General features: G+C 47.7%; 2 protein-coding genes across 2 annotated transcripts in view; one reads left to right on the top strand and one right to left on the bottom strand.

Moving 5' to 3' along the window:
* Positions 1-13774, top strand: part of COL26A1 (collagen type XXVI alpha 1 chain) — a 160360-nt gene that overhangs the window by 129217 nt on the left and 17369 nt on the right. The window contains exons 5-7 of the mRNA XM_065647417.1: positions 4208-4361; positions 10702-10818; positions 11902-12054. Of these exons, the coding sequence (XP_065503489.1) occupies positions 4208-4361; positions 10702-10818; positions 11902-12054 (424 nt within the window). The remainder of the gene's footprint in view (positions 1-4207; positions 4362-10701; positions 10819-11901; positions 12055-13774) is intronic.
* The window catches only part of LOC135995844 (uncharacterized), a 94565-nt gene continuing 93724 nt past the window's right edge, over positions 12934-13774 (bottom strand). The window contains exon 9 of the mRNA XM_065647425.1: positions 12934-13109. The gene's annotated coding sequence lies outside the window, so the exon portion shown is untranslated. The remainder of the gene's footprint in view (positions 13110-13774) is intronic.

Below are 13774 nucleotides of genomic sequence, written 5' to 3'. Positions count from 1 at the left end.
TGGATTCATGCAGTTTCTTTCCCTCCTCTTTAGAGAGGGATGGAGGGGAGTTAATTCCACCAGTGCTTCAAGAGACCAAATATCCCCTGTTTATTAATTAATAATATCCATCTGGATTATGTTAAATGATTCCCCCTGCGCTTTCATGGATTTTTATCCAAAGAAAAAGCATTCTGAGCCCTGTTGTATCAATTTTGAAATCTTTGGAAGCCCGGCTGTTCTTTCCTTGTTTCTAGCACCTACTAGTTACAGGACATCAGGAATGTGAGCGGAGGACAGATGATGGGAGGAGGCTGTTTGTGAAATCTTCTTTTGATGTACGGGAACAACCAAAATAGGGTTCTTGAAAGCCATTACAAGCCAAAAAAAGTCCTCTGATACCGAACATCTCAAGAAGATGAAAACCTTCCTCCTGTTTCCATTGTCCCTGGGCTGAGCTTTTGATCTGACGCAAGAAATGTGGTATGTGTCTGAAGTTTAGAAAGTTTATGCTGGCAAATAGAAAAGGGGGAGGTGGGTTGAGTAAGCTGGGACTGAGCTTCAGGCACATAACGCTCGTGTCCCTGCCGAGGGCCCTGCGCGTGAGCGGGCCCCACGGTGACGAGCCAGGCTCGGAGCCACGGGGGAAGAGCGGGCGCCAGATCCTGTACAGAGGGGATGCCGGCGGCTCGGCGGGAACCGAAGGGCCCGGGGGTGAGGTTTTCAGGCAATAACCTCTGCCGCTGGCGCTGGCCCGCGAGTTCCTCGGCCAGCGCGGTGCGTCATCCCTCCCGCGTTCCCTTCGCCTTCGCACGCCGGCTCCTACCTCGGGCCCGTCTCCCGCTGCGGTGTTGGCAGGAGACGCGGCCCCGTTTCAGTTCTTTCCAGCTTTCTGACCCAGTTCAGCTGCATCTGAGAGGTGGGGTCTGGAAAGCGGAGACAAGCCCTCATGCCGGTGGGACCTCTCTTGCCAGAGGCTCGGGTTCAGCATGTCCATTTAGGCTCCGATTTGACTTTTTGCTTCCATGTGTGCAATAAGACAAAGCCCGAGTGTTTTGCTGGGTTGAGTCCGTCCTTCACCTTGTCCAACGCAGCACAAACTGGGAGGAAAAGTCTTCATTTCTTCTGCAGGGATCTCCTGACACCGCCGGCGGCAACCACAAGCGCTGCCCCTCAGGTAGTTCTCTCTACCTGCTCTGGTTGGGTCACTAACGTTACCCATGGCATTGCAACATATTTCATTTATATGGCAGCACTAAGATGTTTCTGCCTCCGTTCTTCACGGAGGAGTAACTTTTGCATTGAAGTGGTAATAGTAACAGAGGTGGGCACCGCTTGCAGTGAGGGTTTCCAATCAAAACCACACGTTCTTCACTTGATGTTATCTCTCTCTCTACTTCAACCTTATTGACTAGAAAATACCAAGACTTTAATACTGCGACTTTTAATACATTGCACATTTTGCTAATTTGTTTTCTGGCTGTGAGCCTCTGTGGTATCATTTTCCAGCAGTTTACACAGAGGGCTAGAAACCTTCTTTTTTTGTTTAATGAAAGTGGGAATTCTCCTCGAGTCCCTTGACTACGGCAATGGCAGCCTTAAGAAAAACAGAACGTGACAGAAAATAGATGAATGGCTCCAGCGCTATTGCAATAATGCGTAAGGACCCCGTTTGTGCTGAGAGGACACTCCTTGTTGAAAGAAGCGTGTGTAGTTTGAGATTTTGAATGTGACTAAATCCCTTGTGCTTCTCCTTCTTTAGCTTGGCTCTGTGGATCTCATGGATGTGAGAGCTCTCTTCTTTCTACTTTATTTCTTTTGGGCACTTCTTCAGTCCTCATCATAAAAACTAGAATTTCTCAGCAATTTCAAGTCTGGAGACTTCCTGACCTCTATCGTTTTGTGCCCAGGGAAAATAAACTTGTTCCTATGGTTTGAACCTTAATGACTGCTAAGTATATATAGTCAATTTATAAAAGAGCATGCTGGATTATTCCATGCATGCCTTTAAATCTTTTACAGCATTTATCAGCAGAGCGCTCATTTAAAACATGTTGTTTTAATGAAAAGGATACCGTTGCCACTGTTTTATGTTGATTATGTGGTAACACATTTTTATTATCACCCATAAAAATGATTTGGAGCCGTTCCACTCCAGATGCAACTTGAGCAGAGCTGTGCTGGTGCCGCTCGCGCCGCCCGGGAGGGCCCCGGACCCCTGCGGTTTGCTGCTCTCTGACCGCCGCTGCCATTGATTTAACATCGCCCCTTCCCGCAGCGCCGACGGGCGAAATCCTGTCCAAGACAACCCTTGTCGGTCCCTTCCTCGCAGCAGGAGCATCCTGACCTTGCCCTGGCTGGAGCCCCTGCTAATTCGCCATCTCCAGGATTAGCTTTTGCCTGTGTTGCTGAATACGCTTTGGCAACATCCAGGTGTTTGCTGGGGAAATAAGAGGGTAATATAATAGTATAAGTTGATTCAGAAAAGGTCTTCAGTGCACGCTTGAGTCCTGCGTCAATGGGAATTAAGCAGGATCGTGGTAAGGCACATGCTTAGTCTTTGTTGAACTGATAGCATATTTCCTTGAAAGTCTGACAAAATATTTCATAGAAGCGCAGAAGTGCATGAGACAGACTGAACCGATTCCTTCCTTGCCTGGCGTCAGAGAAGCCAAACGAATAAATGCATAGTGGCCTGATTTCTTATTAGTCAGAAAGCAAAACTCTGGGTCCATGAATAAAGATCCTTGCAATAAAGGAAGAATTTTGCTTGTTTGTAACAGCTGAGTTTCAGTTCCCCTGCACTTAACCTAGCTCCCAGTTTAATTAGTTTCTGATTCACCCCGTCAGGCCAGTGCATTCTGCAGGAAGTTCATCATTTCTGGCGCTGCTGCAATACTGGCTCTCACCATGCCTTGTAATAAATAAGTGATAAACCTTGTAATAATTGCAAGTTAAGAACAAACAAGAGGAGCCAAGTCACTCTCATTTATAATTGCAATGTGACTTCATTATGTAAAAACAACACAGCATGTAAAAGCTGAAACTTCTAGGGATTTAGTGGAAAGTCTGAGCCATATTTTCTTTTATTTCCCTTATCCCTAGATCAGTATTTATTTAGGTGGTCTCCAAACAGGAGGAGACAGCGCTGTACCAAACCACGGTGTTGCACTCCTCGAACAGTTTTCCTGTGTAGTTTTGTGCTTAGAGAGCTGAGTTTGCTGGAGGTGCTGGATGCTCGGATCAAAACTCTCGTTCTGGAACCCTCAGCCCCGCTCCAGCCTGGCGGGCGCCCCCCCCCCAGCTGCTGGGGGATTGGGTCAGTGCTCCCAGTGGATTAGGCTTTTTCAAAAGAAATCTATAGGACTACTTTGCTATGCCTTGCTTGCTTAGTGGCTGGGAAGGCAGGGGAATCAAGCATTTAGATTAAAATAGTCAGGTTTGGGTTTTTTAAGTCCTAATTTTGTGAAAACGTCGATTTAAAATGTTGATTATAAAATGCAATGAATGTTCCTCTGGGCTTCACTTTAATGAAGTTTGTCACTGGGCAGAGCACACCCGGGCCCTTCATCCCTCTGCTTCTCGTGGGTGTTCAGGTTTTTTGCAGCCACGTTAAAGACCAACTTACAGTTTCATAGTGGCCACCAGTGGCCAGGGTAGCGCCGCTTGATGAACAGCTGTCTAAATCATACAGGGAAAATGGGTCATTTTGCCAAGGAGCTTGGGTTGTAAATGGCCCAAATAGCTCAGGGACACACATGGGGATGGGGATTTATTTGAAGGTAGTGTGTTTACAAGGTATAGAAACAATTGTGCGTTTTAATAATAACCTATTACTTCTAAATAGAGCTCTTTGAGGAAATTGCCTCTGGATTTCAGCACGTAGCCGAGCAGTGAAATGCCGTGTCCCCAAACACCAGCTCTGCTCCCTGGTTTCATGTTTCTCACCAGGGAGACAACCCTACATGAGGCTGAGTCCCTGCAAGCAGACGAGCCCTCTCCGAGGAAGGCTTGTGCAGGACCTGCTTGCAACTTAACCCAGCAGCTTCCTCCACTAATTACTGCCGCTTTCCAGAAAACCAACAGGGCTTTAGCACGAAAACCCCGCGCTCTGTGATGCAAAGTTATTCACAGCTCCTGCTGGCAAGGAGAGGAGTTTCAAGACCACTTCAGCATCGAGACCATACACGAAAACCTCCCACTGACCTTGTTTGCTTCCCCTGTCCAGATCCTTCTGCTGGAGGCCGCGGAGCGAAGCCCGCCGCTGGAAAACAACCTACCGATCACTGGGACGACGGCCACGTGGTACGACGATTTGCTACCAGATGCCTTTCCTCTGCTAAATCCTGGGACTGTCCTGAGAAAAACAGTGGGATCTGCTGGTAAGCGCAACCTCCCCGTCACCAAATCGCCCACCTGACGTGCAGCATTCCCGTCGGGTAGCTAAAATGAGGCTGTGTCAGTGTGACGGAGTATTGGAAGCTGCAGGGAAGAGAGGCTGGAGGGAAATGCTGGAAGTTCCTTCCCTCAGCATTAAGATTTTCAAATGAGCTTTTAAAATTTTTTCCTCTTTTTTTTGTGGGCACATTCGCTGCTGTGTGTTTGATCCATCGACGGGACTGGCCGTGCTCAGGCTGTGCGGTGCTGCCCGATGAGCAGCCTTGCTCTGTGTCTGCCCTTTCCTTTGCATCCTCAGCCCAGACACCGTAGCTTTGTTTTTTACAAATGCTTGCTGCAAGGCGGGATTGTGCTCAGCAGGAAAACCACCCTGCAGAGAGGCATTTTGAGAGCTTTCAGCCTCTCTCGTAGGGTTAAAATCAGCATTATTTAGCTCTAAAACAAGGATTGCTCCAAAAAAGGGATGTTCAGTCTGAAGGGTTTAATGTTGTCTTGTATCTCTCCCTCCCTGCCGAGCTGTGAACACAGAGGTGGTCACACGCCAACACCCATGTGGACTCAGGGACAAGGAAGGAATTCAGTCCCCTCTGATCCCGCCTTGAACCGTCCTTTTAGCTGCAGCAAACTGGACACAATTTCTTCAGGGCCCCTTGCTCCTGCCCGTCCAGGGTGAGGATCACCCCTGCGCAAGGACAGGGACTTGTGGCTTTTCTCTCTGTGTCTCTGCCCCTCCTCGAGTTAAGCCAGTGCAGAGCAGAGATGTTCCTGGAAGAAAGCAGCTGGGCTCAGAAACTAACATATTAAGCTCCGTTTTGCCAGCCTCAGCGGCCTGTCACTAGCCTCCATTTCTGTTGGCGCAAGCATCTACCGAGAGCTGAATTCTGGTCTCTGGAAAGTTAAATTTCTGGTAACCTTAGCAGGGCCACCACTATGCCTGCCTGTGTGTTTCAGCGTACATATTTTAAGTCCAAAAACTGTGGATTTTCAGGCCTGGATAGATGGAAGTGTTCCTGAGGAAACTCCAGAGACACATTGGGATCACAGGGGACAGAGTGTTTCCCTGTGTGGGAGCGGCGTGGGGAGGTAGAGGACCGGGCTGTAGGGGTAATTCTTGGTTTTATTAGGACAAAAAACTTTCCCATGAATAGCAACATCAGTTGCAGTCTGCATTATATTTTTTAAATTTGCCATAAACACAATGGGCTGTTTTATGATCCCTCTTGTGGCATGAAAAAAAAATACACTTATAAGAAAATCTCCCTCTGAGCCCACTTGGCTAGACAGATCCCCACGCATTGAATTTCTTTGACCTTCTCATTTCAAGATCCCCATACTCTGCTTCCAAAGCCCTGCCTGGCCGTTGCTTTGCATGCTCCCACAGCAGTTCTTTAGTTCTCTATCCTCCATAGTGCCTACTTTGCTTTTTTCTCCTTATTTCTTTTTTTTTTTCTTTTTTTTCCCCTTTTTTCTTTTTTTCAGTCTGAGCAGTTTATTATGGCAGCCCTTCACGACTGCAGCAGACTTGGAGCAACCAACATAGACCAGATGTCGTTCATGTTTATAATTTGACAGGATGCCACAACATGGAGGGAGGTTCACTAACAATATGTTCTGCAAAGTATTTTCAGAACCACAGTGGTGGCTGCCAGGAACTGAATTAAAGCCATTTCCCCCAGTGTCCATTATACGCTCATTCTGCCTTCTCCATGTCATTTTTTTTGCTGTCGCAATATCTCTGCACCTGCACTTCGTTGTGCTATAGTCAATCCAGCAAAAATACTGACGCCTCTGTCCTTTCCTCTCAAAGTCTTCTCGCTCGGAGACTCCGTACACACAATAACCTCCTCTCGCTCAGCAAGGAGCAGTGAATGCCGCTCACCCAGGCTTCTGGCAGCGTTGCAAACCAGAACACATCTCCCGTAGCGCTTGCACCAGGCTGACTCCATGGTCCAATATCAGCACCCTCCACCCCAGCCACAAATCCACGAGGTAGCTCGTGGTCACCTCCAAAAAGCAGGTGATGATGCTGTCCGAGCTGTACGTGAGTGTCTTGTCAGCCAGACTGCCAGGCTGTGAGCTGCATCGCGTGCTACCAGGTGTAGTCCTTCTTCACTCTTACCCTCTATTTTTCTAGCCCTGATTTATTTAACCTAGTGTGGAATAACAACTCCAGCATAACTGGGAATTGGGAACGCACTGGACTGTTTTGAGTCGGGACAGTATCTTTCAGCAATTAGAATGAATGAGTTAAGTTGCGTATTGACAGGTGATTGCCTGCTGAAGCCTCTGCCCGAGCTCTGCAGGCTTCAAATTCTTCCTTTGCTAAGGAGCTGTGGGGATGTTTCACAGATCTGTGTCCACATTTGGCTTCCTTCCCTCCCCACACCAGTTTGTATCTACAATTCAAAGCCAGCCAAAAAAATGCTCTGTGGATTTGGGTGAAATGTAGGGAGTTTCACAGAATTGGTTTAGGATGGTGGGGGCTGCCCGTTTTGCATGATTTCAACACTGTCCTGCGCCTTGTTGCTCAGAGCTGGCCCCAGGTTCACTTATGGAGATCGTGGACCTCAGGAGATCTTTCAACAAGTGTGATATTAAAGTAGGTGAAGTCAAACCTGGGTGTCCCGTGTGATTTGGGGTTGTGGAAAGCTAAGCCTCTGTCCTTCCCATCTCCTTCCCCGAGTTTTTTGTGAAATATTGCCTACTTTGCCCTGCTTCTAGTATTTCAGCTAAAGCAAACCCAAATCCTAGCTCGCGTGCCACCAAGTTTCTCAGCCGGCAGGACGTTGGTGTGTAACACAAAGATGGTTGGGTGGACCAGATGCTTTGGATGGTGGGAGTGTTCCTGGGGGACCTTACAGCTCTGGGTTCACTGATGCCTCTCCAGGCTGAGGTCCAGGAGAACTTGCTACTGTTTATTAGGGTAGTTATTTCTTCTGTGAGTGACAGGCCTGAGAAGAGACAATCATTTAAAAGCAATCAGGGCTGTTGAGACAGCTGTACCGCTGGCCTTTCTGATCAGCTTGTTAATCAACAGGATACATTTTACTGAGTATTAAGAAAATATATGTACTCTGACTGAGCCAGTTGGCAGCAAGAGACCTAATTTTTCATATCTGTGGTTTTGTTTTGCTTTGTATTTCTTTTTTTAACCATGACCTTCTTAACTAGAACCTAAAGGACACCGAGGTGCAGAGGAGCAGCTAATACCACAAGGTAAGTCAACGGTTTCTGCTCTTTCCTCTTCCAAAGCACAGAATATTTCTATGCCCAGTCCTAGTATGTGATATGTCCCAAAAAGCAGGAGGGTCCTGAGGCCAGGAGTCCTCAGCGATTCAGAGCCTTACAGATACAGAGAGGCTGGGTTTCAACTTTTGGATTTATCTGATGATGGGCTGCTCTGGTTAGAGAGGTGAAATACCAGCTTTACCATCTTTGAGCATTCAGTTCCCCCAGCACACAAGGGCTGGAAAGCACTGCCTGATGGAGAGGCAGTTTGCTGGAGGACACGTGGCTGGGGCGAGCAGGGCATGTGCTGACTGATGGGGAAAAACCACCATTATTACGGCATCGGTATTGCCTGGCAGGGGCACCGGGAGCTGCTGCCCATTGTCAGGGCATCGTGTTGCTGAGCTCCATACAGAGAGTAAGAGAAAACCTGGGGGAAGGAAAGGGCACAGATGGTGTGTTGCAGGTTAATTGCAAGGCCAGAAAGAAAATCCAGGTCTCTGCACATCTGAATTGGTCTCCAGCAGTAGAATACTCACCCTCTGCTTTTTTTTTTTTCTTCCCTGTGGCCTATTTGTTTTGTATTTTTGGAGTACAAACACTCGCCATGGGCTTCAGCTCTCCGAAGGCAATGCCGCTGTAGCAGAGCTGATTTATGCCGGCTGAAGATTTGGCCTATTAATTTCCCTCCCCTCTTTTCCCTGAATCCTTCCCTCTTTCCTCTCCCTTTTGCGCTTGTCTCTTTCCTGCTGGTAACACCATTTGTCACCAGCGTGAGCATTTGCCTGACACATTACTCAGTGCCGCTTCTCCTGGTTTGTCCTTTAGCACTTTCCACCTTCGGGGAAGGAAGTGCCAGTTCCTGTAAAGCTCCGCAGAGCAGCGTGATCGAGGACGCTGGCAGCAAGTGATTGCTCTTGGTCTGCAGAACTTCTCAGGATTGAGTTATAGAGGTTGAACTGAAGGATTGAGGTTGATTTACACCAGCGAGGAAACGTTTTGACCCACGCTCAGCAGCGCGGTGTGTTGTGCTTGCAAAACAGTGTTTCTGCTGTTCTTCCCTCTGTGCTGGAAAGAATTTGCTGCAATAAAGTTTAATGTGTGTTAGGGGGTTTTTGGTAGGGGAGAAAAGCTGTTTGCAGTGCTGTGAACAAATGCTCTTGCTCTCTTAAATGAGCTCCCGATCACCTGCCTGAGCTTGCCAAGCACAGCGTCCACTGTCAGGTGAGATTTTAGCCCAGATCTATTAATGGCGCCCCTCTATTCACAGAAAAGTCTGCAGTTTGTGTCCTGTGGGTTAGCAAATTGATCCAAATTAAAACCTTACCTTAATTCCTTGTTCAATACTCAAATTAAGTCAGACCTTTATAGATGACTGAATAAAACAAAAGTACAGGCACACACGCCTACACAAAGCCTTTGAAAAAAATCTCATTTCTTCAGTCCGCCCAGTTCCACCATGGGTTAGAGATGGATAGATTTCATTTTTGAAAGAAAAAGTAATTTGAATGTCTCTGCAGAATGGCAAAAAAGGAAGAGATGGAGTCTTTCAAGGGGGTCTAGTATTGGGGGATTATTCCTTTATTCTGAGAAATGCAGAGTTTGGATTAATGTCTATGGGGAGGACATGGCTGTATGCCCCAGGTGGGTTGTCCCATGCCCAGGCTGGGAACTGGATCCAAATATGGAAGCTGAAAGTCCTGTGAGCCGCGTTTTTTATCATGTAGCCTTGTTCCTTTAGGTACCGCCTGTGAAGGTGCTAGCTGGCCAGTTTATTTCCTTTTTCCCTTCTCTCCCTTCTGTTCCCATCCATTCCTCTCCATCCTCTACTTGCAGCAGGTTCTCCTGGCACCACTCTCGGGGGGTCCAGCACCTTTTCCAATACCAGGGAAGGAGAAGGACACTGCTTAAAAGTTCATCAAAGCTTGACTTGCACTCTGCTGGCTTATTGTCATACGCAATATACAGGCTAAAACTCGAAATCTGGGTGCACTTTGGACTTGGACAAATCTTCCTCTGGCTTTGTGCTTTGCATCGGCCACCACTTTCAAATACTCAAAGCCCTTTGGTAGCCCAGAAACCAGGAACCTCTTAGTCTCCTGGCTCTGACAGCTAATGTCTTTATTGTAACCATTAACCACTTAATCTGAGCAGACAGACTAACTCACCCACCTCTCAAAGGTATTAAAAGCTTTACTGATGTTTGTGCAGTATTTAAGTGTATCTTTCCAAAGCAGCTACTATAGTGAGCCAAAGATGCACAGTGCTTTTCTGAAAAACACTGTAGAATTGCCAGGTGTCGTTGATATTTTGACAGTCTAAAGGAAACAACATTACGATTTTATTTAGTGTCACTGTCAGAGGACCAACACTGCCTGCACCTTTCGGAGCCTCACAGCGGGTCTGAGTGGTCTTGCCAAAGAACATCCCGTTGGGCTGTAGTTGTTGTGTTACTGGTATTTCCAGATGGGTTTGCTCAGCACCCTGTTCATGGATATAAATTAGTAACACCTAGTTAGTTCAGGAGTGTGGGTGCACTAATTTCAGTTTGGGGTGATAAAATGCTTGTGCACAGCATGGTACACTCGTTAGATGAATGAAAACAGAAGAAAACGGGGAAACATCTTTGATACAGAATCTCTGGGTGGTCTCTGTAGATCAGCCAGAGCAAGTGGGAGATGGGGTTTGATTTGCAGATATAATTTGTGTATTTTGATACATTGGGACTACCACGGAGCTACAGGTGTGTCTGGATAAGGTACCAAAGGGATGGACCAGCCGGACCCTGCCCAGAGCCATTCAGGCCTTGGGATGGGGACAGTGTGGGCTCAGTTTGGCTTTGACCAGCACATCCCAGCTGCAGGCGCACATCCTACTGACGTTTGGGAGTGGGCCTTGTGCATGGGGACACTTATTTAAAGACTGGAGGAAGAAGAGGAGAAGCAAGGTCCAGCCTGGTTCTTCTGCCCTATATACTAGATGGCTCTTGCTACCAGTTCTACCCCGTCTATGCATTTCTCCCCCCTGCATCTCTCAGTCCCTCTGACCTCAGCAGTGTTACGATCTCCAGCTAATTCTCTTTCTGAATATTTTCAGGGCTGCCGGGACAGGTTGGTCCTCCAGGCCCGGTTGGACCAACTGGTCTTCCAGGTCCACCAGGGCCAAAAGGAGAGAAAGGACAACCTGGTGAGAGGGGCCCGGCAGGGCCACCAGGTGAGTCCTGGAGGGCAATGCTACCACGGTGGGAAACACAGATGATAAAAGTCCCAGACAAATGGATGCTGAGCATCTTTGGTTGGTATCGAATCCCTCTCGGAGCGCGCAGCCAGCTGCACAAGCAGCGACAGTCCCTGGGGTTTCCCATGGAGCTGGAGAGCCCATCCCAGAAAGCTGCAGAGCAGGATCGTGTTTCCCCATCCTGCTCAGGAGCTGTAAAAAACAGTCTCTGATCTGTCAGCCTTCGGATAAGAGCGTTCCCTGTTTAACCCTCTCACTGTGTGCCTGTTTTATCTCCCTTTTTTTCTCCACCGTTTGTATCAAGCTGTCAGATGCCAGGATGTCAAACTAATGATGCTTTTGTATGTTAAGAAAAAAGGTTACGAGCCATTCTTTCAGAGTACACTCCATTCCTGAGCTAGGAGACTTTCTTCATCCCCAAAATGTTCCTAAATCTTTTGATGAAGGTGATACTACACAATAGGTGCCAGACCTGAGGCTCTGTGCTTTGTATGTGTCTAAAAGGCTGTGCGTTGTAAATCTGAGCTCAGGAAAGATTTCAAACTTGGGACGTGCCTTAAATGCGAGAGCAGCCCTCAATGCTTTTTGGCAATTTCTGGCAACCTGTCAATGGCTAAAGCCTGGCCAACGATGTGTCTGCCTTTTGGTTTCTCGGTTTGCAACAGGAGCCTTCCAGCCCCGCAGGAAGCGGGATCGATCTGCTGTGGGACTGACTGTGTTTCCGCTGTTCTTTCTACAGTGTACAGGTGTACGTGGAGGGGAACAGCTTGATTTTCATGCCTTGCTGCCTTTAGTTTCTTGTTCAGCCTTAGGGAGGGGGGAGATTTTACTCTTTGAGGAATTAAGCTTTGCAACACCTTCAAGCCAAGTAAGGCTGCCTGCTTTGCCAAGGAAGATGCTAAAGGCAAATAATGGAAAACTGGGAAGTTGTTCCTATTTCCCCCACCCCTAATTCCCACAATTACAGTTCAGGACAGAAGTCCTGTGTTTTCTTACTGCCGTAGTATCCATTAGCACATCTTCAAATGCACTAACAAATCCTCTCCTGCCTCCGCACAGGGCTGTTGGGACCCCAAGGACCGAGAGGACTTCCAGGAGAAACCGGGATCCCAGGTCCCCCAGGTCCTCCGGGGCCACCAGCCACCCCAAGCCTCCCCCTCACCTTCCAACAAGGGGTACTCTACTCACTCCAGCCCACAGCCGAGAAAGAAAGTAAGTTTCCTCCTCTGTTGCTGTTCTGTTTGGGATTTTTCCAGTCCATCAGCAGAGCAGGCAGGCTCGGAGCAGCTCAGCTCTTCCCCCACCGCCCTGCCAGGCTCTGTCTTCCCAGGGAGCATGGAGATGATCTGCTTCGTTGCGTATGTCTCTTGGAAGTTCCTGCTCAAGATTAAACACTTGAGACTTAGAACCTAGAGGGGTTTACCTCTCCAAAATGAGAAACTAAGTCACTGCTTTTCTAAAACTATCAGTGAGAACAGGGTTTGGGTGATTTATGGTCGTTCCCTGTGCCTGGTTTTCTGAGTTCATCAAAGTTTTGAGGAGGCAGCTTGGTGTCCTTTAAGCTTGTGTCATGAGTAGCTGCTGCGAAGAGGGTCTCTGGTGAAATGACAGAGCTCAGGTAGCGGCACATGAGAGACAAGTGGGTAGAGAAATGAAAGGCTCTGGCCAATTTGGTGCTGCTGCAATGAAACTGCACTGATATGAGACCTCTTGGTGCCGCTGTTGCAGTGTTACAGAGCTCAGGGTTACTCGGAAGTTATGTTCTAAAGGTTTGCAACTCTGAAATTATATAACAGAACAGGGACATCTGTTAAATGTGTCTTTTTTCCTGCTCCCGCAGACGTGTCTTCCACCTGCGTTTCTGGTGCCTTGACATTATCCCACATCCACGCAAAACACAAAATTACAGACTCCAAAGCCCAGACCAAGACTCTGATTTATCCCTTCCCTGTAAGTGGAGGGTCAGGATTTCTTTGAGCCTATGGTGATTTAAAATATATATTTATTTGATTTGTGCTGTGCATGGCAAGAAAAGGCTTTCTAGGAAAGGCACATAATGCACTTTTATCTGAGTGCTCTCAGATCTGAGCTTGATTCTTCTGGTCCAGTCTTGTGTAGCCGGCATGTATTAATGATAAAGCAGAGCTCAGCTGTATCAACACTTGGCTTGTGAACTCCTGGAGCCCCAGGTCTCTTGTCTCCGCTCCCCAGACTTCAGCGGTGCCTCTTCCCCAGCTCTTCTGCTCACGTCCAGCTTCAGAGCTCCGCTGTATTAGTTACAGCCAGCGATTAGTACGTCTCCCTGTGTCTGACGGGTTTCTAGAGCTCTCCTTTCCCTTCCGCCCACTCTGCTCTCCAGACTCCTTTTCCCAAAAGTGAACAGATGTATTTTTAATTTGGGAAGAATTTTAACAGCTTGATTTCATATTCAGTTACTTAGAGCGTATGGGTAGGATGGAATTAATTGTGGTTCGATAGTAAGATTTTCACAAAATGTAGCTTGAGCTGCTGCATTCCCGAGCCTTATAACAAGAAAGTTTTGCATTACAGTCACCTCCGTGCCATATAGGATCACACCACATGGTGCCGTTCTGCATTCAGCCTTTTATTCCAACGGATCCTTAAGGATGGTTTGGGTGCTGCTGCTGCTCCCTCCCTCCAACCACCCTTTAAATTAAACTCTTTGTTGCAGAGTAGTAGATAAATTTAAAAGTGTATAAAGGCATTAATAACATGGACTTCCCAGCTGATGTGCGAGAAGGGTGAACTCTGTGTTGTCCCCATATGGGAAGGGGATAAATGAGTGGATAAACGTCTGTATTAACTGGGCCAACATTGGGCAGCAACAGGCTCCCACAGGCACTTGAGGACCGTGGGTAAATGGTGACTGTCACATCCCTGTACTTCTCCCCCGTATCTCTGGTGTATTTCT

The sequence above is a fragment of the Caloenas nicobarica genome, chromosome 17, assembly GCF_036013445.1.
Source record: "Caloenas nicobarica isolate bCalNic1 chromosome 17, bCalNic1.hap1, whole genome shotgun sequence".
Taxonomy (NCBI): domain Eukaryota; kingdom Metazoa; phylum Chordata; class Aves; order Columbiformes; family Columbidae; genus Caloenas; species Caloenas nicobarica.
The sequence above is the reverse complement of the archived record's forward strand: the minus strand, read 5'-3'. Positions and strand labels throughout refer to the sequence as shown.